General features: G+C 39.4%; 4 protein-coding genes and 1 long non-coding RNA gene across 5 annotated transcripts in view; 2 read left to right on the forward strand and 3 right to left on the reverse strand.

Moving 5' to 3' along the window:
- Window positions 1-312: 312 nt before the first annotated feature.
- LOC129751477 (uncharacterized) lies at window positions 313-876 on the reverse strand. Its single transcript, XM_055747018.1, has 2 exons — window positions 727-876; window positions 313-658 (listed from the first exon to the last, which is right to left on the reverse strand). Exons 1-2 carry the CDS (start codon window positions 730-732, stop codon window positions 323-325), a joined length of 342 nt encoding a protein of 113 aa, XP_055602993.1. The 5' UTR covers window positions 733-876; the 3' UTR covers window positions 313-322.
- A 944-nt stretch (window positions 877-1820) lies between these two features.
- On the reverse strand, window positions 1821-3415 carry LOC129751470 (interleukin enhancer-binding factor 2 homolog). The gene is made up of 2 exons (XM_055747009.1): window positions 3259-3415; window positions 1821-3154 (listed from the first exon to the last, which is right to left on the reverse strand). The coding sequence occupies exon 2, from the start codon at window positions 3134-3136 to the stop codon at window positions 1934-1936; it is 1203 nt and encodes a 400-aa protein (XP_055602984.1). The 5' UTR covers window positions 3137-3154; window positions 3259-3415; the 3' UTR covers window positions 1821-1933.
- A 35-nt stretch (window positions 3416-3450) lies between these two features.
- Window positions 3451-5378, forward strand: LOC129751475 (28S ribosomal protein S10, mitochondrial-like). The gene is made up of 3 exons (XM_055747015.1): window positions 3451-3588; window positions 3647-3870; window positions 5109-5378. The coding sequence occupies exons 1-3, from the start codon at window positions 3580-3582 to the stop codon at window positions 5356-5358; spliced, it is 483 nt and encodes a 160-aa protein (XP_055602990.1). The 5' UTR covers window positions 3451-3579; the 3' UTR covers window positions 5359-5378.
- A 10359-nt stretch (window positions 5379-15737) lies between these two features.
- On the reverse strand, window positions 15738-16870 carry LOC129751480 (uncharacterized). The gene is made up of 3 exons (XR_008738717.1): window positions 16304-16870; window positions 16085-16232; window positions 15738-15804 (listed from the first exon to the last, which is right to left on the reverse strand). It is a non-coding gene; the product is annotated as an uncharacterized LOC129751480 (long non-coding RNA).
- A 530-nt stretch (window positions 16871-17400) lies between these two features.
- Window positions 17401-27122, forward strand: part of LOC129751464 (protein neuralized) — a 114996-nt gene continuing 105274 nt past the window's right edge. The window contains exon 1 of the mRNA XM_055747000.1: window positions 17401-17521. Coding sequence (XP_055602975.1) covers window positions 17497-17521 — 25 coding nt within the window. The 5' untranslated portion in view covers window positions 17401-17496. The remainder of the gene's footprint in view (window positions 17522-27122) is intronic.

Genomic DNA, 27122 nt, shown 5'->3' on the forward strand with positions numbered 1-27122 from the left:
AGAAGATAACTCATAAATAAGGAATCAGTAGAACGTGTTCTAATGTTTGCCGAGCACGCCGAATTTCTAGGGGACCACAAATGAATTTCCTTACATCTTTTATGTGTTAATCTAATTAAGATTTGAAATTGAATGTGGATTCCTAATTTCTGAAATTGAATTCCAGAAATTTAATCTTCATATTTGAACTTGAATTATGGATCTGAGTTCTGATACCGAATTTGTTCCTAAATTTTGATAGCATTTGCAAGTATTTCATACTGAAGATTTATTCTGAACCTTAAAATTGGATTTAGATCAGAAAGAAATCATATTGAAAATATTATATGAAACAAAATGAAAATAATAAAACATCCTCATCCTCACCCGTAATTTCCACCGGTTCCTCGTGAAACCCTTCGAGCCGTCCATCGACCTTGTACAGCCGATCGAAGTCGATGTTCCCGAAAAATTTCACTACATCCTCGCCCTGGATCAGCTCGATGTTGTCCATACCCTTGTAGATTTTCAGTATCCCGGTGATGGTCAGCGTCAGACACAAATTGCCCAAGGCCAACGAAAATAGCAACACAATCACGATCCAAAAGGCAAAGGAATTTTTCTCGTCGTACACCTGACACTTGGCCAGATCGTACTTCTCCTCGGTGGGTTGCGATTTCTGTAATACGAAGGAGTAATCTTCTTATTAAATACTTCATTTTTTAAATAAAGTTTTCGAAAACTTACCCCCATTTTAAGTCAAATCACTCCACTAATATAGCACTATTTGGAATCGATTTTCTTCCAATTGTTATGAGAACGAAAACGTCAGGAAGGGTGGAGAAAATGTAGGAAGGAAAATTCTGACACTCGCCAAGAGTGGGTGGTGGGTGAGAAAATTGGTGTTTTTCACTCGCATGACGGGTGAGTTTTTCAACATTTTCTCACTTTTATTTTGGATGTTTCGCTACGAGATAGATAGATAGCACAGTGTATGTTTAAGTCGGTTAAAATATTCAAAAAATCAAATTTATTTAAGATAGATTTAGTTGAGATTCTGGATTCTGAATCTGGACTCCAAAACAATAAAAGTATGTATATATTTTTTTTTTAATTTACAAAAGGTTTTATTAAGGCATTTTACTTATAAAGTTTTTATGTGCCAGGAGTATTTTTCCTAATTTAGGGTTAGTAAGAGGGGGGCCGTAATGTATATAATTTCTGAATCAGAAATCTGAATCTTAAATCAGGATTAGAAATTGGAATCTGAAATTGGTATCTGGAATCGGTATCCGAAATCTGAATGTGAAATCTGAATTTGAAGCTAAATCTAAAATTTTAATTTGAAATCTTAATTTTAAATCTGAATCAAAAAATTGAATTTAAACCTGAAATATGAATCTAAAATCTGAATTTCAATTCTGAATCTGAAATTGTGATCTGAATCTGGTAATATCTGGATGTGAATTCTTAATCTGAAATCGGTATCCGAAATCTGAAATCTATGTATGAATTATGGGTCAGAAATCTAATATTCGAATCTGAAATCTGATTCTTGAAACCGAATCTAAAATCTATATCTTAATACTGAATCTGAAATTTACAGATTGGTAATTTGATTCCTTCAATGAAAATGTGAAATTAACTGTATTTTAACTTTTCCGGATCAAGATCTCAGATTTAAAATTCAGAATCCTAATGGGATTAAAACGGTACAGATTTGGGTTTCAATGAGAGATTTTCAATCTGTCTTTTAAATGGAATACAAAATAATTTCATGGTATCGAAATGGACGTAAACCTCAATTTTATGTATTTCGAACAACAAACAAACGCATCGGATTCACACTGATTGAATATTTATTCACGCAATCGATACAGTTAAAAGTGATAAAATAGAGTAAACCTAATTAGTGGTGAGTTATATGCAATTTTCAATTACTTATAGCATGCATCTATTCGCCATTGTCCTGTTCCATGCCGGACTCTTCGACACATTCCATGTCCTCCTCTTCGCCGTCCTTCTTTTCGGCTGGTTTCTCGTAGGCCGGATCCATCGGCGAAACGACAACCCCATCCCAGACGGACATCTCTTTGGCTACGGTTGTATTTTCTACGAACCCTAGGATGTGTTTGTAGCCTCCATGAGCAAGGACCCGGACCAAAGTTTGTGCGGTCATGCAACACTGATCCTGCTGAACCAGGGTCATCGAGGTGTGTACCCGGATGTGGTTTGCCTCACAGGGATCAGTGATTCCTGCCGATCCGGGTACGAACAAACCGGAAGCTAGCAGCTGAAATATCCTACGGAAGGCTAGATTGACTGGAAGTGCCTGGCGGCTTGGATTGTTCATTATTGCCGAGTGAGCCAGCAAGTCGCAGATCCAGGGATTGAGGGGCCTAAAACCATCGAAACGGTTAGCCAGATCTCTCAGGATACGGATCAATACTTTGATGGTGGAATGATGAGCATTTTCCTCAAACCAGCGAGCATGCCTGATTGAGGCCAAATGGCTTTGAACCACTTTGAAGTCCAAATGTTTCTCGGCTTCCAGTTTACGGATATTTTGAGGTAATGTAGCGATGAGACATCGAACTCTGGCAAGGGAATTCGAAATTTCAAAACATTTATCGGTAAAGTCCAGCTTGATTGCTTCGGCTTTGGGAACGACTTCCGTTTTCATAGATTTTTGAATTTCTTCTTCCACCTTTTTGCCGATAGCTTCGGCCATATCATGCGTGGGAAGAGTTTTTAAAATAACAACAATATCGGCCACATTGTGACCGGTCATCATGGTTCCTTTCTTGAAGGAACCTACCTGCCGGATTTCGTCAAGCTGAGCTTTGGTAAAATCACCTGGAGCGATTACCAAATTGTCTAATACTCCTTGGACCTTCGTGACCAAATTGGAAATTGCAGTCTGCTCCTCCTGGGTTGGTGTCAAGTCCTGGCTGCGTTTCTGCAGGGCATTCGTCAGGACCGAATCGTCCGGTTGCTGGTTTACCCGGGGAAATGCCGGCTCGGCCAGTGTCAAATCGAACGGATGTCTCGGCAGGAAACTGTTCTTCTGCATGAAAGGTCCACCGCGCATTCCCCTCATACCCATGCCTCCCATTCCGCGCCCACCGCCCCCACGCATCATGCCGGAACGAACCATTTCTTTCTAATGGGGTTGCTGTCGGCGACCGGCGATAGAAAAAAAAATCAATATTCAGAAAACTTCTGTGTCGATTTAAACCATAAAAAACTAGCTTGATCGTTTTGTATGAATGAACTTACCTTTCAGTTGCCTTCGAACTCAATTCACAAACACAGATAGTTAGACAAAATAATGTTTTAACAGGTAATTTTTACAAAAATACAAACAGGGACAAACAACGCGAACAATTTTAAACAACACGATGAAAAAGTTTGCCTGCTCCGTAAACCAGAGTCGAATTCAAGGGATTTTGCAGGGCTGCGTTCAAATGTTCTCGGAGTGGAAAAACATCGCACATTTTCCGCGAGAGAAAAACAATAACAAAATTCACGTTTCAAAGCGGGGCCTTCGCGTAAACATTGGGTAATCATCTGCGCGGTGAGCACGCACAGTTCAACAGAATGTTAAAGGTAAATTATCAGTAAATTATTTCCCGTGAATTAAGCAAAATTTAACTTTCTCTCGTAGTTACTGAATTTAACTCGACCAAGCGCCTTGGGAGCAGTGCAGCTTCCGGTGCTTCCGGCTTTAGCTACCCGGCTATATTCGGCTTCCGCTGTAGCCGAAACGCCCGACAAGCTGTACAGCCGGCTAGAACTGCAAATGAAGGGAATCGATCCGGAGGTGATGAAAAGCTATGCCATGTTTGCGAAAACTGCTGCCGAACATTTGGATATCGAAGTTGGAAAACAGTGAGTAGAATTTTCAACCATAGTTTTGATGTTCTATTCGACATCAATTTAAAATAAATTACAGGCCCAACCCATTTTTTGGTTACACTCAGGCCCTAAGTTAACAAAAGTTGTACGCCAAATTTCCATAGCTTATATCTCACTGAACTGATTTTTACAATCTTTACATCATTACTAAAGATCAACTCCCAGCAAAAATATTATTTTGTTCTCTTAATATCTCGAAATGCAAAATATCCTGATAAATTTGAAAACTGAAAATGTAGGTAGGTACGTATTATTTAACCCAGATGACAATTCGATATGTTTACATCTGGCGTATTCGCCCTTTTGAAAAATTTATAGCAATGTTAGAAAAGTCGTAAATATTTCGAAAACTAACCGCTTACTTCGCATGCATTTTTTTAACTTCACTTTCAAATTTAATGAAATCTTCAGATTCACATCAGTTAACAGAAATTTGTAGCATCTTTCTTAAAGTATCAATAGTTTGTCATTTATTAGCGAACTGAGGTGCCCATCACCATTCAGAACTCGAGCAAATTTAATCTTCAATTAGAGATGAACCATGTGCTGGCTGTAATAGACTTGACTACATGTTTTGATCTTCGTCTATAAGTCTTTTTATTTTCATATTTAAAAAAGATGTTAAAAAATAGTCTTCAATGGTACTTCAGGCCGCTATCAAAATTGTTCAAAATTTAACAAAAACTATCTTCAAAAAATCACGCAAACTATTGAGACAGTGGGTAAGGCTAGAAATTCATATCTTTTGAAATGTTCACTATTTTACTATAACCAAATTAAAATATTCAATCTTATTTTATTATTATCGTTTCATAAACTTTTCCAATACATCAAATCGACAACAAAATTCCAAACTTTTAACTTATCTTAAATTGGTGTCCACTTTCTTCTGTAAATAGTATTACGACCCTTGAGTGTCAATTAATACTTTTTCAACAAAGTTCAGTTTATAAGTCAGTTTGTTTGGTTTGAATTTTCTCAGTTTGCTTTCAAATTTCTCAAAGCCAAATCAAGCCTTTTTTAAATAACATTTAGAATTGATTACATTCCACGTCAATTTAACACGACTTTTCGATGACTTGCTGTTGAAAGTTTATTAAACGTCCATGTTCAGTCGACATTATCCAACAACTTTATTTATTTTTATCGAATTTTGCTCCTTCCTCAATATTATTTCACTAACACCTCATTTTCCTTTCTTTTCCATCTAGCTGGGCAATGCGCAAAGCGGTCAAGGATCGGTTGACGCTGTTGAAATCGGTACACATCTACAAAAAGCACCGGGTGCAGTACGAGGTGCGCAACTATTATCGCTTCATGCATTTCCACAAGCTGACAGGGTCAACATTGGACACCTTTCTGGAGTACATTGAGCGAAATTTGCCGGAAGGAATCGCCCTCAAAGTTACCAAGGTAGAACTTCAAGCACTGCCGGAGCATCTGGTGGCAGATAAAGCGTGAATTAAGTTTTAGCATTTAGATTATGGTCAATAAAACTTGTGTTAGTAGCTTGAATTGTATTAATTTAAACAGGCATTTTTTTGTTTGAACGTTTATTAAAAGTTATCTAATCCTCTGTAATTAAGTGTGCTCACAATCTCACAATCATGGTGTTTCAACTATTTTACGATTGGTAGTCGTCTGGTTTTACAGAAGATTTCACTTGTGTTCACTGACAAACTTTTATTTTAGTGAAGTTAAAAATGTTAAAAAAATGACTCGATTTTCCTCAGTGTCAAATGCGATACACGGTAAACAAAGTTACTCTATTCTGTATATAAATCCATACAGTTTCAAGAAAAGTGTCTCCACTTACTTTTATGTTTGGGCGCTTTATGCAGAGCGTGAGCAAAAAGCTTTTATACATTTTGAGCTTTCTGCCAGTTAGTCAATTCTGTATATTTTTGCATGGGGATGCCCATGCATTTTGAAAATTTCTCTTCTAAAGTAAAGTTGAAAGGAATTTCTTTTAAAATAAGTGTCTTTTATATAAATAATTCTTTATTTATTTTGTTTAAGGGAATAAAAGAAACAATTGAAATTAGATGATTGTTCGTGCTTGGCCGTCAGTTCAGATCCGTGGCGATTGTCGTTGAAGAATGTTTTCCACCACAAAGTTGGATGTTTTCGGATGCTGATTTCTGCTGTTCAGGGCAACTTGGGCCGTACGTTTGTACCAAGTATTAGAGACTAATTGAGCTCAGCACGATCCAGCCACCTGGGTGTGTCGCGTATCTGGAAAAATAATTTAATTCAAATATTTTTAATAAGTTGTGTAATGTCAATTCAAAATGTGAAAAGCTAATTGTATTGAAAAAGAATGACAAAAAGTAATAATCAAGACATTAAACTTTTTAGCTACCTTTTGTACATTTCTGATGAGCTGCCCATGATGAAACGGCTGCTACCCTCAAGCGGGCAGATTCTTATTGTTACCGATTCAAACAATGTTTACATTCGGTATCAATTCAATGGAGGTTTTGTTTTGTTTACGCGTTTTGTTTTTTCTAATTTTGTTAATTTTGGCTCATTATGTAAATAGATTTAAAATTCAAATTAGCTATAAAAATCAGCTTGCCCAATATGCCCTAATCGAGGTTGACCGTCAAATGACAGGTGTCATTTGACATTTATGACACCGGATCCAGACACCCGAGAGAAAAGAGCGGGAATCTGGAGGTTGATGCGTGAACGACGGCGGATGTCTCGTTCACTTGTATCGGGATCAGGAAACGAATAACATCTATTTCTTTAAAAACAAAAAAAACCCTCACCGAAAACGTGATCTACCGTTCGGAGTTTGTGCGGAGTGTCCGGCCGGGTGAGCCGAAAAAAAGGGAGTGAACCGTGTGAATTAAAAGTCTTGTGAGGTGCAGCTTAACACGCCGTCAATTTGTGTTCGCTGTTCGTGCACGGTTCAATCCCCATCCGTCTTGGAAAGCGTTCCGTTGTTTCCGCACGCTTTGCCAGGTTCTACACATCCCGACCGCACTGCTGACCCCATTTAAAGCAGCTCCGAAACGACGTCACTGCCGGTTAGGCCGGAATACACCAGACGACCCACGGCGCACATCTTCATAGCCGTGTTTCGACTACCAGCTCCTGGTCAACATTCACCGTAGCGTGGTTGGCCCATAGCAGGAGAATTCAGCGGACGCAGCCTTTCATATCAGGGCTGGATTGAGGAGGAAATTGAAAAGCTACTCCAGAAAACCGAAGCGAACGATGGCCATCGAGACTGTGGACGGGAAACCCCGGTGAAGGCATAAAATGGCAAGTTAAAACAATAAATGTCAAAATCGTAATTAACTTCTGGTAAATTTAGTGTTTAATGAGCCCTGTAATTTGTCTTGCTTTATTGTGTTGTCCGCTTTGTAAGCAGCGATTGGTCGTTTCCGTCCTCCCTGAGAACGTGCGCCGACCCTGAGAACGTGAGTATTTGAGTTGAGCTGGCAGGAAGTGGATGACCAAGTCATTAACTTTCAATTGGCGATCCATCGAAAAGGAAAAAATATTCTAGTCTTTGGCCAGAATATTTTTTCCAACGTTCCTCAGGGAGACTCAAGACCAACTGTCGCTTGTCTTGATTAGTTCAATTTCGTTTTCAGCTGTTTCCAAAAGTCCGCTAAGAAACCGTTTGACCAGTAAGGGGGGCTGGGAGATTCTGATTTAACCAGATTGGAGAACCATTTAAGTATTTCTGCGTTCAGTACTTCGCCTAGTTACTTTTCATAGCAGGATTACATGATCTTAACTTTCTTGATTTGTATTATTTTTCATTTAACTTTTCTATTCTGCTCAGTTTTTTAGTACTTGTGCGTCCGAAATGGCGACAAATGCTACAGGATTGAGACAAAGATTCGAAAACCGATACCAAGAATTGCGCCCTGAATTGCTTGAAGGGAATGATTTAGATTCAGAATTGATTATGAGAAGTATAGAAGTTACTGGTGATCGATCCTTGACCAGACGTCGACGGATCTTAAGAGATTTATTGAGGCAGGAGAGAGAAAGAGGTACACCGGAAATGATCGTACCGAGTACTCCAGAGGAGGAAATAAGTGTTTGTAGAGACAGAGTCATTTATTTAGAACAATCCGTTTTGAATTCTAATAGAGTTGCTCCTAAAGTGAAACATACATTACTGCACTTAGCTAATCGGTTGGCCGTTTTAGGAAGTAATGCTTTGGCCCCGATTAATGAAGAAGCTGGTAAACTCTTAACCCGTGTTTGCGACCATTTAGATAAATATTTCCCTTCAAATATCCCAGATACCACTCCGATTCAGGATATAGTTGATGAGTTATTCGACAAGGCTGAGGAGGGAGAAAGAGGTAACTCATCGCCGGAACAAGAAGCCATTGAATGTCTGAAGAGAATGGGCCTTATTTCGACAGACCTTGAAAAACCTGATGTTAACATCTTTCGCGATTCGTTAATAGCACTTGAAAAAGAACTTATCCAACTTCGCAGTAAAACATCCTTGAATGAACGAACCCATTTAGAAAAAACAACCGTAACAAATCCGTTGATCAACCAAAATACAAGTAGTGAACCTTATACCGGAACAATTCCGAGGCTCACTGACGTCACCGTCGAGTGTACTGTCGTGACCAATCAATATGCTAGGCCAATAACCACCCCCGCGATTACTTCGGATTATAATCCTGTTTCAAGCGTACCGCGCCCTTCGATAAATCCTACTACGACCCCATACCCTTGCAAATTAACAGAAAATGCCAGTTATGACAGTGTTAGAGATCCCACACCATACCCTTTCACCCAGCCGTGGTTCAACCGATCGTCAATTAACGGAAATTCGATGTCATTGGTACCTACTAAAGTACCCACCTCTATTACACTCCAAAGTATGTCGAATGCATGGCCCAACTTACCATATTCGCGCGGCCAAGCCCTTTTTGAACCCACTACGCTTGCTTCGTATCAGGTGACAATGTCACAGTGGCCAAATTCAGTCAGCCAATCTCCACCCACGTTTTCTCAAACCACAGCTATGCCGCAAGTTTCGTTTCCGGTTCCACCACAGAATATACATCCGTCAGTATCATATCCGAACCCATACCCACCTTATAATGTTCCACCTTGCATGCATCTACCCGACCGAAACGTCGCGGTCGCCCACAAAACACTTCCAGTTTCGTTATGGAAAATTGAAAAATACTCCGGTACAGATCGAGGAACAAAATTAAACGAGTTTTTAGCATTAGTTGAGCAATTGGCGCTCTCAGAACGCGTGTCTGAACAAGAACTGTTCGACTCAGCGTTTCATCTGTTTGAGGGACCAGCTAAAAGCTGGTATATGAGCATGAGACATCCTTATCCCGGTCGTTTGATGAATTGGCATCATCTAGTATGGGAGTTAAAACGTAATTTTGCCCATCCGGAATTAGATGCCCTTCTTCGGTTTCAAATATATCAAAGAAGGCAACAAAGAAATGAAACCTTCCAAGATTATTATTTTGCGATGGACAAAATGTTCCGAAGCATGATGCATCCTATGGAAGACCGTGAAAAGCTCGAAATAGTAAAGCGCAATCTTAGAAACGATTATAAGAAATCTCTTTTATGGCAACCGATTTTCGATCTACCCCAGCTAATTGAAGCGGGCCACGTTATCGATTCTTCAAATTTCGCCATGTACAATCAAGTATTCGCCCCAGAACGCGCCGTTAATCTTGTTACACAAAACAACCCAGTAAACTCACGATCCGAACAATCACGACACCCACGATCCAATCATAACCGAAATGAAAACTGGCGAGATAAAACTAAAAACCCACCCCACGACAGTTACCCCTTTAAAAAGAACTCTGGTAACAGCAGAACAGTTTCTGATCCAAAGAAGATCTCTACGCAAGAGAACCAACCTGGTCCATCGCGGCCTCGTCGAACAATCGACTATCTTGTGGATGGTTTCACACCACCCCCAGCTAACGTGTGTCTGAATTGCCGACAGGCCAATCATCAGGTTGAAGAATGCCGATCGCTTAACGGTCTAATTTGTTTCATCTGTGGCTTCAAAGGCTTCGACACACAGAACTGTCCGTACTGCCAAAAAAACGGTCGTCCGACACTCGAAAAGCGCCGAGAGTCGAAAGACCTCGCGTAAACTCCCCCACACCTGAACTGAGTTTACTCAACTGCGAACCAGTCCATCCGGATTGGTATACAAGTGATTCTTCAGAAATCTTACAAATAACGATCAAAAACACAGGCGATAATCGTCCATACGCCTGGGTGAATATTCACAACATACGCCTCAAAGGTTTGCTCGATTCCGGTAGCAATCAGACATTGATAAGCGAAAACTTATACACGCGTTTGCGAAACGTAAAGTTATATCCGTTACACCAAAATTTAGAGCTAAAATCTGCCGATGGTGGTAAATTAACAATCTTAGGTGAAGTTTTTATTCCTTATCACTTTGAAAATAATACAAAAATAGTTGCAACACTTGTGGTGAAAGGCTTAGTAATTGATTGTCTTTTAGGAATGACCTTTTGGTCTAAATTTAACATTTATCCTCAGGTGCAGTGTGCCCTTCTGCATGAAGAGAGTGGCACTGAACCTAGAGCCCCGGAATATATACTTACCCCTGAAGAAACCGAAAAGCTAGAAGAAATCAAACGTACATTCCAAGTGGCCAAACCTGGTTACTTACCAATCACCCCGCTAGCTCAACACTCTATAGAAATAGCTGAAGAATGGAAAGCTAAACCACCCGTTAGACAGTACCCGTATACAATGTCCCCCAAAATACGAGAGAAAGTGGTAGAGGAGATCAACCGGATGCTAGATATAGGAATCATCGAACGCTGTCAATCGGACTGGTCACTGCCGGTGGTTCCTGTAATCAAGCCCTCTGGAAAGGTCAGACTCTGCCTCGACGCTCGTAAGCTGAACGAGCGAACCGTTCGAGATGCTTATCCGCTTCCTCATCCTGGTAGGATATTGGGACAATTACCCCGAGCGAGGTACTTAAGTACCATAGATTTGTCGGAGGCTTTCCTACAAATACCCTTGGAACCAAGGTCTAGAAACTATACGGCCTTTAGCATTCAAGGTTCAGGAATGTACAGGTTCACTCGATGTCCTTACGGATTAGTAAATAGTCCTAGTCGACTTGCTAGAACCATGGATTTAGTATTAGGTAATGGAGAATTGGAACCTTTTGTCTTTGTATATCTTGACGACATAGTTGTAGTTAGTGAGACTTTGGAACACCATCTGCAACTATTAGCCGAGATAGCCAAAAGACTTAGAAGGGCCAATCTCTCCATTAACCTGGACAAATCTCACTTCGGTGTAAACGAGTTACCATTCCTAGGATACCTACTATCGATCGATGGTTTGCGCGCAAACCCAGATAAGATCCGACCTATCGTTGAGTACGAACGTCCAATAACAGTTACCAAATTGCGCAGGTTCCTAGGAATGGCTAACTATTACCGCCGTTTCATCGAAGACTTCAGCGGGACTACGGCTCCACTGACGGACTTACTGAAAACCAAGGGAAAGACCATATCCTGGTCTGACCAGGCAGAAAAGGCTTTTTGTGCCATTAAAGAAAAACTAATAACTTCCCCGGTCCTCGTTAGCCCTGACTTTGATAAAGAATTCACCATTCAAACCGATGCCAGCGACGTAGCAGTCGCTGGCGTACTCACGCAAAACCAAGATGGCCAGGAGAGGGTCATAGCTTATTTTTCGCACAAGCTAAGTACTCCTCAAAGGAATTACCATGCTTGTGAAAAAGAAACTTTGGCTGCTCTCTTGTCCATCGAAGCTTTCCGTGGGTACATAGAAGGATCACACTTCACCTTGATCACGGATTCGTCTGCTCTGACCCATATCCTTCGTACTAAATGGAAAACCTCATCACGTTGCAGTCGTTGGAGCTTGGCTCTGCAGCAATACGACATAACCATCAAGCACCGGAAAGGCAAGGACAACGTGGTTGCCGATGCGTTATCAAGGTGTGTTGCTGCAGTGTCAGCCGAAACGATCTCAACGTGGTATGATGACTTGAAGAAGAAGGTTATGGATCAGCCAGACGAATACGTAGACTTCCAGGTGAGGGATGGACTTCTGTACAAATTTGTGTCCACCCCGAACCTCCCCTACGACCATCGGTTTGAGTGGAAAATCGTAGTTGGTCCAGAAAAACGTGCTTCTGTACTAAAGGAATGTCATGACGAATCAATGCATTTAGGAACAGACAAAACAATGGCAAAAATAAAATTAAAATATTATTGGCCAAAGATGACCAAAGAGATAAGAGAATACATTAAAGCTTGTACCATCTGCAAGGAGACCAAACCCGCCTCGGTCCCAGTTGTGCCGACCATGGGGGACCAAAAACTTATTACTCACCCTTGGCAAATTATCGCTGTGGATTATATTGGACCACTTCCCCGCAGTAAAAAGGGGAACCAACACATACTCGTGGTTACTGACCTATTCAGTAAGTGGTGTTTGCTGGTACCTGTACGGAAAATAAATAGTACGTCTCTTTGTACTTACCTCCGAGAACAATGGTTCTTCCGATACTCCACGCCAGAAACACTTATTTCCGACAACGCTTCGGTCTTCCTGTCCAAAGAATTTAAAGGTTTTCTCGGAAAGTTTGGAGTGAGGCATTGGTTAAATTCCAGGTACCACTCTCAGGCGAACCCGGTTGAGAGGGTAAACAGAACCATCAATGCCGCAATCCGAACTTACGTCCGAGAAGATCAAAGACTCTGGGACAGCAAACTTCCTGAAATAGAAACCGTCATCAATACGACCCGACATTCATCAACAGAATTGACTCCCTATTTCGTAATTCATGGCCACGAGGCCTTTGCAAAAGGTTCAGATCATCGCTGGATTAATAGTTCCGAGGAAATGGATTTTGATCAACGGATCAATAGCCAAAAAGAACTTTTCGCTAAAATATACGAGCTTGTTCAGGCTAATCTGAAAAAAGCTCACGAATCGGGAAAGCATAGATATGATCTCCGTCATCGAGTATATGCCAAACCATTCGAAGTTGGCCAAACGGTGTATAAAAGAAACACCAAACAATCAAACGCCGCCGAGCAATATAATGCCAAGTATGGCCCAATATTTCTGCCGGCCCGAGTAGTGCGACGTATCGGTTCCTCATCCTACGAGCTGGAGGACCCTAATGGCAAATCCCTGGGGGTCTGGCCTGCGGCCCACCTTAAACCAGGGTAATTTATTGCTCCGAACACTAAAATAAGCCCTATTATTTTCGCGACGCTGACACTCTGAATAAACTTAAATGTTCCTCTTCCTCTAGACATCCTTCTCGATTTTGTTGGGCCTTTCCGAGTTGTCCTTATTTCCTGAGACCCTCCCTCGTCAGGGAAAAATCGGTTACCATCGTAGAAGTCTAAAAAAATAAACAAATAAATAAATAAAAGGAAAATGAACTACTGCCTCATTAGCTTTGTACCGTTCAATACTCACCATCCTATCCAGAGTGAATCAATAGGGTTAGACCGGCCATCAGTTCCGGAGGGTGTCTTACGAGGCTCAATCTCTCGATTCTATCCGTGGCAAGATGATCTGGAAACAACACAAAATATAAGTTGTTTGTTTTCATGTAAAGGCTTGCACTTACCCGCTTCTCTGCTTACAAGTCGTCTCCCTACGGTGAGGAATCAGGACCCTTCAGTTCCACCATTTCGGATAGCATCTAGAAAAAATCAGTATCACCTGTGAATTGCAAAAAGAATGACGAATAAGAAAAATTTACCTGTTTCAAATCGGATCGTGGATTTTGTTTTTCCTCATGTGTTGAAACAAACCAAACGACAGTTCTCTTTGTTTACAATCGTAATGGTTCGTTCCATTTAGACGTGGCCTAGCACTGCTGCTCACATCCCCATACAACCGTGAAGTGCGTTTAGTAGTCCACTTTTTCGTAACATAAATTTTTCGAAAAAAAGTGTGACAATAGTTGTATAGTTGAGTTAGAAAACTTTCCATTAAAGTATTTAATGGCAAATGATACTGGATAAATTGGCAGGTCAATCGTGTGCCAGTTGTTCGACTGGGCGTGTTTATAATTCGAGGTGGCTGCGCTGGAGACCGGAGTCAACGCGACGCTGATGGTCAGTACACGGTGGCTCGATCCTGAGCCATGCGCCAAATTTGAGCGGAGTTGTTTCACAACATTGATGCCCTATGACCCCGCACAATCCTTGATTATAAACACGTTTCGGTCATTCTCAACCCAAGGCGATTGAGCCTTTCTCTTTTCTTTTTTTTTTTTCTTAAAAGGCAGTGTCGTATTTTGTCTTTAGAATTATATTAAGTTGAGTGTAGTTTATTGAATGATTGATACGCGTGAGTGTTAGTATGAATGTTATGGAGGACGCGTCCAATGATTGAGGATAGTGAGTGAATGATGATGAATGAATGTAGAGTTAGGGTGTTAGGTTTTCCTCTGCACAGAATGGAGGAGTTAAATGCAATTAATACAGGTGTAGGAAAGTAAAGATTATGTTTTCCTGAAAGGATGAAAAGCAATGTAATGGGGACTTTCTCAAAAGGGGGTCTAATGAAATATTTGAACGACAGCAAGAAATGCTTAATGGGGGCACAAGATGGTTCAATCAGAAATTTTGAAAAAAAAATGGGTCCGGTTTCAAGGCGGATGGATGGCAACAGTTTAATTTGGAATTGATCGAAAAAGACACTGCACGGAAAAATTTCATCTGAAATTTTTCCTGGCCGATCTAGGGGAGGATTGTTACCGATTCAAACAATGTTTACATTCGGTATCAATTCAATGGAGGTTTTGTTTTGTTTACGCGTTTTGTTTTTTCTAATTTTGTTAATTTTGGCTCATTATGTAAATAGATTTAAAATTCAAATTAGCTATAAAAATCAGCTTGCCCAATATGCCCTAATCGAGGTTGACCGTCAAATGACAGGTGTCATTTGACATTTATGACACCGGATCCAGACACCCGAGAGAAAAGAGCGGGAATCTGGAGGTTGATGCGTGAACGACGGCGGATGTCTCGTTCACTTGTATCGGGATCAGGAAACGAATAACATCTATTTCTTTAAAAACAAAAAAAAACCCTCACCGAAAACGTGATCTACCGTTCGGAGTTTGTGCGGAGTGTCCGGCCGGGTGAGCCGAAAAAAAGGGAGTGAACCGTGTGAATTAAAAGTCTTGTGAGGTGCAGCTTAACACGCCGTCAATTTGTGTTCGCTGTTCGTGCACGGTTCAATCCCCATCCGTCTTGGAAAGCGTTCCGTTGTTTCCGCACGCTTTGCCAGGTTCTACACATCCCGACCGCACTGCTGACCCCATTTAAAGCAGCTCCGAAACGACGTCACTGCCGGTTAGGCCGGAATACACCAGACGACCCACGGCGCACATCTTCATAGCCGTGTTTCGACTACCAGCTCCTGGTCAACATTCACCGTAGCGTGGTTGGCCCATAGCAGGAGAATTCAGCGGACGCAGCCTTTCATATCAGGGCTGGATTGAGGAGGAAATTGAAAAGCTACTCCAGAAAACCGAAGCGAACGATGGCCATCGAGACTGTGGACGGGAAACCCCGGTGAAGGCATAAAATGGCAAGTTAAAACAATAAATGTCAAAATCGTAATTAACTTCTGGTAAATTTAGTGTTTAATGAGCCCTGTAATTTGTCTTGCTTTATTGTGTTGTCCGCTTTGTAAGCAGCGATTGGTCGTTTCCGTCCTCCCTGAGAACGTGCGCCGACCCTGAGAACGTGAGTATTTGAGTTGAGCTGGCAGGAAGTGGATGACCAAGTCATTAACTTTCATTATGGCATTCAACAGGTTCTACTGGCAATCTCTCGATTGACACACTGAAGTGATTTCGGATGGGTGTACCTGTCGAATTAGTTAGAATAAGAATACAACCAAATGATGTTTAAAATAAATTTATGATAATCTCACTCGGAATGATATAGACCCAAAACTTAAATCAAGGTGCATCATAAATTCAGTTTTAATCAAGGGTCAGAATTAAAAAAAATAGAATCAAAATTAAAGGTTAAACTAAAAACCAAACTTTAGATTTCAACCCCATAGAAATCATCTTACGGAGAGTACAAATAGTGACGAATAGTAATAAAAACTCATGTGCAAAAATACATCAAATGAAACAAACCTGTTCCATTATGCCGGTGGATAAATCAATCCTTTGGTTTCAAGCTCCAGCTGTCTTCCGGATAGCTGGATTTTTGAAGAGATTTTCCCTTATATTCTTTGACTAATACTTTGGCGGTAGCGACCACGTTGCTGCTCGTTGTGATGTACTGGAAAAATAAATTTATGTTAACTATCTTAACTTCCCATATCCCAATGGAAAAGGTGCACTTTTACTTACTTATGTTCGAGGAACATATAAAAAAGTGTATGCCTGCGGCGCATCTTCTGCTGAACATCCTGTCCGATACGGGCTTTGAAGAAAAATCGTCTACTGTCCTTAAGAGCTTCATTTTTATCAGAGTAAATTAAGCCGTCAAGCTCTCAAGTGCAAATAAAAATGTTGACTATACCTCGGACCTTCCGATGCATTCGTTCAACTTTCAGGAACAGCCTACGAGGCGTTAACGATAAACCATCACTGCTACTGCAACATGTTGTTAATCATTTTTCAGGCTTTAGCCCTTTTCGAACAGAATCGATGGCTTCTTCCGGCTGTGATAAATGCTGATTATGTGAATCACCTGAATGCAGCAATTGTACGAACAATATCCCTGTAATAACATAATAAGGTCATATAACGAAGCGAAATTTTGAGAATAGATACCTTTTGTAAGACATTTTTGATGATTTGCCTAAAAATGGAAGCGGAATTGAAAAAAAACGTAGCGAATTTGATAAACTTCTACGCTTTGACATCCCTGTTCGAAAGCTTTCCAACAACAACAACTTTTTATACAGAATCGAATAATCGAGTTTTAGTTTTCATTTGTATATTGTCGACCCAAAACTACCCAAAACTGAATTGGAGATATACAAATTGTGAGCAACAAACGATTAGTTATAATGAATGTGTATTAGCAATACATTTAATGAATAACTCTATTTTTCCGTGTATATGCAATAGGTTTGTGACAGCCCTGAAATCATCTGACAGCTGACTGGAAAAATAACAAAAAAAAATTGCAAACCAATCAGAATCCTCCCTGCACTGTTGATTTACTGCATACTTGTTAAAGCAGCAAAAAACTTACAATAAAACCCCTTAAGACGCTGGATTTGAATAAAAAGTTACAGCAAGTCTTTGTTACAAAAACCATAGTGCCAATTGTTTGAAAACCGTTCTGTTAGTAAAGAAAAGTCGTGCGTGTTGTTCGCGATTCGGGAGTGCAAAATTTTCCGGAAAGGTTCACGTTTCGTTTGTGTGTTCTAGTTCTGCTGGAAAGATCTTTATGTGGGGTTACGGAAAAATATTCTATTTGCAGTGAACCGTGTGTAATAATAGTGTTTTGCGAAGAAATTTTGCCGCATTGAAAGCTGACGTAGCCGTTTGATTTGCCGGATCGCTGAGAGTCCTAATGCCCTGCTGGAACAATGGGACAAGTTATTAGCAATTCCGGTAAGTGATGGAATTTTTCTGTTGTTTTTTTTCTAAAACAAATTCCCCGGGGTAAAAATCTTATGCAATGTTTATGTTTGAGGATTTATTCTAGTGAATTCACGATTCAGGAAGCATTTGAATCAAATTCCATGTTATTTTTCTTATTCGATTGAGTCCTATTGGAATGAATCTGGCTGAGGTCATTGGACTGATGAAAGACGATGATTTCATTGATTCATAAATTCCAGCGTATACGCAAAATATAAAGATCAAGTGAGTGTGGGTAGAGTTCGATGAAACGATGGCTTACAATGTAAAATTTATGCTTAACGTGATTAACTTTAACACATAAATATGGCAATCCGTGAATGGTTGGTAAAATTGTATACTTATGATACCTTACAATTTTTTTAATGGTAGGTATAAATTGAACTTTAAAATTTTCGTAAGCAAAAAATCAAGATAGGATTTCTGTAAAAATGATAAGAAGATTTCTTTTTTGCTGGAAAATTAATACTATAGGAAGTACGGAACTAATCCTCATGAAAATTTATTCAAGAAAATACGTACTTTTTTACGGATGCTCTTTATGCTCTTATCTCCCTTAAGTCGTCTCTTGAGGCTCTTGATTGAGATCCGAGAGTTAGATAATTGTATGGCATATTTTATCACAAAAGATTACAACTTCCTAACCGCGAGACTATCATGAAGCTGTATGCTGTCTGCGAATCATATTTTAGGCTAGAGATGACGCTCGTTTCCCTCTACCTTCCGCCTAGTGAGAATGACGTCATAGATGATGTAGAGATCTTTATCGCCTCTCTACCAAAACCTATTATGGTTCTCGGTGTAAAAATCTTATGCAATGTTTATGTTTGAGGATTTATTCTAGTGAATTCACGATTCAGGAAGCATTTGAATCAAATTCCATGTTATTTTTCTTATTCGATTGAGTCCTATTGGAATGAATCTGGCTGAGGTCATTGGACTGATGAAAGACGATGATTTCATTGATTCATAAATTCCAGCGTATACGCAAAATATAAAGATCAAGTGAGTGTGGGTAGAGTTCGATGAAACGATGGCTTACAATGTAAAATTTATGCTTAACGTGATTAACTTTAACACATAAATATGGCAATCCGTGAATGGTTGGTAAAATTGTATACTTATGATACCTTACAATTTTTTTAATGGTAGGTATAAATTGAACTTTAAAATTTTCGTAAGCAAAAAATCAAGATAGGATTTCTGTAAAAATGATAAGAAGATTTCTTTTTTGCTGGAAAATTAATACTATAGGAAGTACGGAACTAATCCTCATGAAAATTTATTCAAGAAAATACGTACTTTTTTACGGATGCTCTTTATGCTCTTATCTCCCTTAAGTCGTCTCTTGAGGCTCTTGATTGAGATCCGAGAGTTAGATAATTGTATGGCATATTTTATCACAAAAGATTACAACTTCCTAACCGCGAGACTATCATAGATTCAACCTGCATTTCCAAATCCAGATTATTATTCTAGTGGGGAGGCCACAAAACACTGCACTTCTATCAAAACAGTCTGTAAACAAAAAAAAACTTCACTTATAAACTGTTAATAATTCGAATACCTACCTACCGCGAACGTGCTCAATTTAATTGCTAGTGCTTGACTTAGAACAACAAGAACAAACGTTTAATACATAGAATATTTAGCTAAGCAAATATCCTACAGCCTTTGAAGCTGTATGCTGTCTGCGAATCATATTTTAGGCTAGAGATGACGCTCGTTTCCCTCTACCTTCCGCCTAGTGAGAATGACGTCATAGATGATGTAGAGATCTTTATCGCCTCTCTACCAAAACCTATTATGGTTCTCGGTGATGTTAATGCCCATCACGTTGCATGGGGCAGTTGTATAACAAGCAGGTCTACTACTGCAGCAAATAGAGGGAACCAGTTGCTAGAAATAGTGACAGACAACGGACTGGTAATTATGAACGACGGGTCGCATACACGAATAGATCCTGCCACAGGAAAAACGCAAGCAATGGACCTCTCCATCTGTTCACCACCTCTTTTGCGCAAATTCACTTGGAGCATCTTAGGAGACACTTCTGACAGTGACCACTTTCCCATTCTGATACGACACCATAGCAGCAACGAAGAGCCAACGAGGCACCGGAAATGGCAATACAATCTAGCCAACTGGCAGGCCTTCCAGGAAATAACGCAAGACAAACTCATCCCAGGAGAATCGATAACAGTTGATGAATTCACCGAACGGCTTATCGCGGCGGCTGAAACAGCAATCCCGAGAACCAGTGGCAAGTCTGGAAAAAAGGCAGTAGTATGGTGGAACCCTGAGATCGCAGCAGCAGTAAAAACACGGCGTAAAGCACTTCGTTCGCTAAGAAGACTCGATGAAAATGACCCGAGGAAACCCGAAGCATTGGCGCTGTTCCATGACTCAAGATCTTCTTGTCGAAAACTGATACATACAGCCAAGCAAAAATCATGGGAGGAACTGGTCGAAAGCATTTGTCCTGATAGTTCATCTGCAGTGGTATGGAATCGTATAAATCGTCTTCAAGGCAAACGACACACTAATAAAATAACCCTTCGTTTAACATCTGGAGCCACCAGCGACGGTTCCACAATCTGCAACGCACTGGCTGATGAATACGAAAAACGTTCTTCGAACTCCAATCACCTTACTCGACCCCACAAGCTGAGCATCGCTTCGTTCAAGACAATCAATCGACCATATCTTGAGGAAGAATACAACGCTGAATTCTCAATTTCAGAATTAAAATGGGCACTAGAACGACGCGGAGGTAATTCTACTGGACACGATAACATTGGGTATCCTATTCTTCAAAAACTTCCGGAAACTTCTAAAAGAGCACTTCTGGACCTATTCAATCGAGTATGGAAAGCGGGTCAGTTTCCATCATCCTGGCCAATCCCCAAACCTGGCGGAAATCGCAGTCAGCCAGATGGATATAGGCCAATAACGCTTCTCAGCTGTATGGGAAAAATATTCGAGCGAATGATAAACCGACGTCTTATTTTCGAATTAGAAACCACCCGCAGGTTGGATCGTCGTCAACACGCTTTTCGTGCTGGCCAAGGAATCGATACGCATTTCGCACAACTTGAAACACTCACTCATATTGACGAATTAGAACATATGGAGCTAGTGTCTCTCGATATTTCGAAGGCATTCGACACTACGAATAGGATACACATTTTGAATACGCTGAAAAATTGGAGAATAAGAGGCCGTATGCTCAACGTTTTATGTAGCTACCTTGAAAATAGAACCTTTAAGGTATCCGCAAACGGATCGTTATCTAGTCTGCGACACGCAGAAAATGGAGTGCCCCAAGGCTCCACACTGTCCGTCACATTGTTTTTAGTGGCTATGCAACCACTGTTTGGCGTAATACCAGAGAATGTAGAACCCCTTCTCTATGCAGACGACGTGTTATTGATAGCCAAAGGGACAGACAAGGTCAAAATACGCCAACAGCTAAGAGCAGCTGTTAATGCTGTTATCAAATGGACGAAAAAGGTTGGTTTCCAGATTTCAGCTCCTAAATCCGAACTCATGCATGTATGCGGGCTAAAGCACAGAAAACGTGGCAGACCAATCAAGCTAAATGGAGAACCCCTACCTCAAGTTAGAAACATGAGAATAGGTATTAGGTGTATTGTTTGACTCTAAAATGAACTTTCGCCAGCACTATGTATGTCTCAAACAAAACTGTTCTAGTCGCATTAGAATCTTGAAGATGCTAGGTTATCAACTTAAAAGAAGCCACCGCAAAACTCCTTACAGGTTGGGAACTCCCTTATCGTTTCAAAACTACTGTACGGAGTAGGTCTAACTAGCTGCAATATCGATACAATGGACGAGATTCTTGCACCGACATACAACGAAGTTGTAAGATTGTCCTCTGGAGCCTTCCGTACAAGTCCCGTGGAATCTCTTCTAGCTGAATCCGGATGCCTACCATTTCGGCTCTTACTCATCCAAAGACTAGCTCAACTAGGAGCTCGAATCGCGGAGAAAAACATGGAACGATGTCAGACACTAATTGAACGATCCAGTAATCTATTCGAATCAACTACCAACACTGCCATTCCTAACGTTTGCCCACTCTCAAGATTGACAGACCGTCCATGGAATAACCGTCCACCTAAAATTGATAACACACTTAAAAAGAACATTAAAGCAGGCAGTAACCAGCGAGTCGTACTTCCGAAGTTTCACGAATTTATCGCCAGTAAATACCCCTCTTATAAACAAGTTTATACCGACGGTTCTAAGAAAAACGACCAAACTGGAGCTGGAGTCTATATTCCACCTAGAAAAATCAGCCAAAACTTACCTCCTGAATGCAGCATTTTTTCCGCAGAAGCATTCGCGCTAAATATTGCTGCTCAAGAAATTGACAGAGACGAACCAACACTGATTTTAACAGATTCGGCTAGCTGTTTAGATGCGCTCTCCAAAGGCAATTCGCGGCATCCATGGATTCAGTCCTTAGAGAACCATATACGCGAACGCAACATCACACTTGCTTGGATACCAGGGCATGCCGGAATACCCGGTAACGAGGAGGCAGATAAATGTGCGAATTCCGCTCGCATCAGTACACCACCAGCAAGTCCTAGAATTCCAAGTGAAGACGCTATACGCAACATTAAAACCAGCATGTGGTGGACATGGGAATGTAGATGGCGCCTGAATCAATCATTTCTTAGGCAACATAAATACACACCTTCAAAATACAAAGACCGGAAATGTCCCTCTGATCAACGTGCTCTGACAAGATTGCGTATTGGACACACAAGACTGACACATGCTCATCTGTTTGAAAAAACTTCTCCACCGATATGCCAGTTTTGCGGCGTTCAAACTACTGTTCAGCACATTCTGATTGACTGTCAAGGATACAAAGAAGCTCGCGAAGAATTCAACATTAACGGATCTGTTTTCCAAATTCTGAAAAACGAAGAATCACACGAAAAACCGCTTATCGAATTTTTAAAAAAATGTAAAATTTATAAATTACTGTAAATCTTCAACAAGACACGAATGCCACAAAGATGGTAAAGTGTCATTAATAAAACCTTAAAAAAAAAAAATATATATTTTAGGCACTTTATGAGGTTTTAAGAACTATACATTGTATTCAAATCGGTGGAGATGTAAGAGAGGTAAAGCGACACTCTGTATCTCATAAGGGACTTTTTTTTATTTGGGGTTTCAGGTTGCGCCCTCAGGAAATGATTTCATGAATTCCATGGGGATCCCAGAAAATTTCTTTTTCTCTAGAGCGAATTAGGATTAAGCAAGATTTGATAAGATATAAATTTTAACCGTTTAAAACACCCGAAAGCGTATTTATTTAAAAATAGGTATTCATATTTTTTATATGTTTATATTTCTAAGCAAATCTAAAAAACCACCCGGCAAAGCTACCCCGATTATGATCTAACCAATGAAATAAAAACCAAACCACGGTGTATTTTTAGAACGATTCCAATTCGGCATGCCAGAAAATTTGGCGCATAATATACACCCTGTAGTCCAGGGTGGATAAAAATCATTTTTTTTTGAAAAAATAAAAAAAAAATCGGATTTATTTGATTTAAATCGGATTCATTTGATTTACATCAGATTTGTTTTTATTTGTATACGAGTTTTTTTTTCAATAAACTGCTTTTTAGGGAACAAAAATTAATATTCAAAATGTCTTCCAGCATTAAATAAAGCTGAGATGTTCATGATTCATGATTTATACATTCACCAAAGGCAGCAATGCTTTCCAAACGAAATTTACATCGATTCGACATTGTATCCAACGCCTTGAAACAAAAAGCCAAGCCTAGTTTGGATTAGCGAGCTTACACTTGTTTGATAAATTCTGTCAAATTCCCTCGTGCACTCAAAAAATTTTTTTAACATGAACGATACGTGAAAATATACATACATTTTTGCCACCCTGAAAATCATGTGAACATTAAATCAAAGAGGTTGGAGATTTGCGGTTCCATATTGATTTATTTTCTACTTTGCAAAGTTGATTAAAATTCATTTTTTATTTTAAAGTTTTGTTTTTGATGAAGCTGCTATATAAATAATATAATGAAATAATTTTGTAATGGATGGTTTTTGTTGATAAATTAACATGTTGTTTTCTAGTGAAAAATTCATCCGTTTTTTCCAATAAGTGCTTCAGAAGCGTATGACTTTTATCGACAGTCTAATTTTCTTATCTTTCTTTTAACATTGAAATTAATTAGTAATGTTCTTAAACCCATGTTTTGCAGAAAAATACACAGAAGTTAAGTTTTAATATTACACACCACTTTAGTTCTACGAATAACATTATCGTTTTTAAACATTTTTAGCCGTAAAATTGCATAACTTTATGGGCTAAACATTTAACACATTTGTTATTTTTTTATCGTTTTTCCTAATCCCGCCTTAAGACGTGTTTTCTATCTCTTTATTTCTATCTTACATAGAATAATTTTTTGTTCAAGAAGAAAAACCAGATTGTGGTAAGTTTAAGACCTAATTGTCATATTAGCTATTTTCGATCGACAAACACATGAACCAAGGATTTCTGACGCGACCAAAAGGATAATTTTTTGAAAAATATCTACATTTCCAGTACTCTTATATTTTTTTTAGTATTTCTTATACCGTATTTGTTTTCTCCCCTCGATCAGTGGTCCAAGGTACCCGACAAAAACAAACACAAACTGTCGCCAGTGTATTGCTACCTCACTCACTCACACGCTCTCTCGCAAAACTGACAAAATTTTCGGGGCAACACCGCCCGATGGCAGTGCAACACCAGGTCAAAACCAGTGCAACACCTTCCGAATAAACAAACAGTTTGACAGCACCTAGTGGTGCACCAGTGCAACACTAGTGCAACACTCGGCATAAACAAATACGGTATTAGATAAACATGTTTTGAAACATTCTGCGCAAAAAGTAAGTTGAAATAATGATTGGTTTTGGTTTTATTCTGATTCTAGAAAACTATAACTAAAACTGTGGTTGGTTTTAAGAGGGTTAATAAAATTTATTTATTTTTCTCTTTCTCATAAAGTAACAAATTAAAAACAGACATATGCAATAGAGAAATGCAACAGAATTTGTTCAATTATTTTACGTGAATGTATATCATTGCCTGTTAGAAAGGTTTTCAAAAGAAAAATTAAAAGCTTTGAAATGAAGGGATTAATTATTTTTTTGTGATACCGTCATCTGGGGCAACATGCAACAATTTTCAACTTCAATGGCTTTTGAAAAACTCATGTCCACAGATAATCATACTCTTTATGCATCTAAAGTTTTAAGGTTAGTTGGACATCAAACTGACGTAGTCAGAAAAATTATTGGTTTCTTCAGTTATTTTTAATTAAAAAAAAACATGCGATTTTCTCTATACTTGGAAAAAGGGAAAAACTTGCAACAAACTTAAACGCATAATAACCCTAATTACACTTTTTCTGAACATAAGGATGTTGCGTACATTTAGGGGTAAAAAAATACAACAAAAAATTCTACAAGCTGAAATCATAAAAATAAATGTATGGATGAATGAAATTTCAATGTTGACAAATGCAGAATGCAAAACAATCATTTTCGAGCATATGGATACGAGATTTACAAGGTGTCTCTTTGATTTTTATTTTGTGGTATCTTACCCCAGGTAAATAACTGAATTATTAAATTATTTATTCAAAAAAATTTTGGTGATTGTTCGAAAAATATTTTTTCACCAACAGTGTTGGAATAGGATCATTAAACCAGTAAAAATTGTTATATTATTAAGCCAGTCCGTCATACTGGGTAAAGTTTTTTGTGGCAACGAAAAATGTTCAAATTTGAACATTTATTGATGGATTTTTTAAATATTGAATGAAAATAAAAATTTTCAAAATTCTATTTTAAGATGTGAAAAATTATGTCATCATCATTTTGTATTAATCAAAAGATAACTTGATTACGTTATATAAAATTAAAAAATATATCAGTGCTGTAGTATACAAATGTTGCATCTAACCCCACCGTTGCATGATGCCCGTTTGACGGTAACCTTTAAACAAATTTTAATCCAAAATTTCTTGAAATACTTAATTAAAAGTCCTGATTTCAACAAAAAAGCAGCTTAAAACTCCATTCTTTTTTTCTAAAGAAATGACAATCAAACTAACGAGACAATTTCAATTAAGAAGATGCATATAAATTTAAGAATCATACAAGTAGTAAAAATATCCTCAACAGCACAAAAGCCACAGCTAACATTTTTTGAAAACTGTTCGATTTCTTCTACCCAAAATGCTCTAGCTTTGATCTTTTCGCCTAACAATACTTTCATGTCTGTCTAACAGCTCTCATTCATCGAAATGCCAAAAATATACAAATAACTGTTTCGAAAGATTTTTGCGTCATGAATAGAATATTTCGTCAGATTTTTCTACTACCTCGAGGTTTCGTGAAATAGCTCCAATAATTTTAAAATTAAGTAATTTTTACTAAATTCCAGTTAATAAATCTGTTGGGCCATGAACAACCTTTAGTGGACGTGGGGCGGCGCTTGGAAAACAACCACCGATGGGACTCATTCCCCTCGTGGAAGTGAGTCTCTCCCAGACAACCTCAGTTGTTGTCTCATCGGTGGAGGCAAGTCCTCGGCTTTTACCTGGAGGCCAAGGCCGCGACGACAAACTCTTTCTTAGGTGGGCTCTGAAAAGAGCCGATTGATTATGGCATCGGAGCAAGAGTCAGGCGGAGCAAAGAGACCACTAAAGTTTTACTGCTGGTGTTGATTCATCTTTATTTTTTATTATTTTATACGGGATTTTCATCCTCTGGGATGATTCATCCCTAAAATTCATCTTTATTTTCTCTTTAGAACTATTTACACAAATGCACTTCACTTCTTCTTATTCGACGAGCAACATTTGCTGCTGATTTCTTCCGGTGGTCTTGATGCAGCCCACTGCTGGCTGGCTCTCTTAAGCCGCTCTCGGTTCTCCCACGATGATGTTGCTCGCTCGACGGTTGGATCAAAACTCACTCGGCCGGAGCGCGACCGCTTGTTTTTATAGCGCTCGCTACTCGGGCGTCGCGCAACGGGTTTTCTCCATTCTCTCGGTTTCTCCCATTCTTCAGTCCGCTTGGTGGACTTAACTAAATCAATAAAGTCTGTTTCACATAGAATCTGGTCGCATCTTTTCATTTACTGCAGCGCCCCTAGTTGTCACATCGCAAATCTATTGACAGTGTTTTGATCCGGATGGTTTGTTTACTTAGAGGTGAAAATTTCTTCAAGATTGAAGCAGTCAGTCAAAAGTTATCGACGATAGAACGCGAAAGGCGAGAGAAAATTCTGCACACTCACGTAGAGAAACCGACGTGATCAGGGGTAAAGATCGCGAAATTCCTGAAAAATCCAAAATCGACTCTAAATTCGGTGCTGCAACGTTACCGGGAGACCCTTACGGTGGATCGAGCAAAACAAACCAGGCGTAAAAGTGGAACATATAACCGGAAGCTGCGAGCAAAGGTTATTCGATCAGTTCACAATAATCCTGAA

Source organism: Uranotaenia lowii, chromosome 3 (assembly GCF_029784155.1).
Source record: "Uranotaenia lowii strain MFRU-FL chromosome 3, ASM2978415v1, whole genome shotgun sequence".
NCBI classification, from domain to species: Eukaryota; Metazoa; Arthropoda; class Insecta; order Diptera; family Culicidae; genus Uranotaenia; species Uranotaenia lowii.

Coding starts and splice junctions, on each gene's coding strand:
- LOC129751475 (XM_055747015.1), top strand. Junction 3,871..5,108: donor GATATCGAAGTTGGAAAACA/GTGAGTAGAATT, acceptor TTTTCCATCTAG/CTGGGCAATGCGCAAAGCGG.
- LOC129751470 (XM_055747009.1), bottom strand. CDS start 3,136: ATGGTTCGTTCCGGCATGATGCGTGGGGGCGGTGGGCGCGGAATGGGA.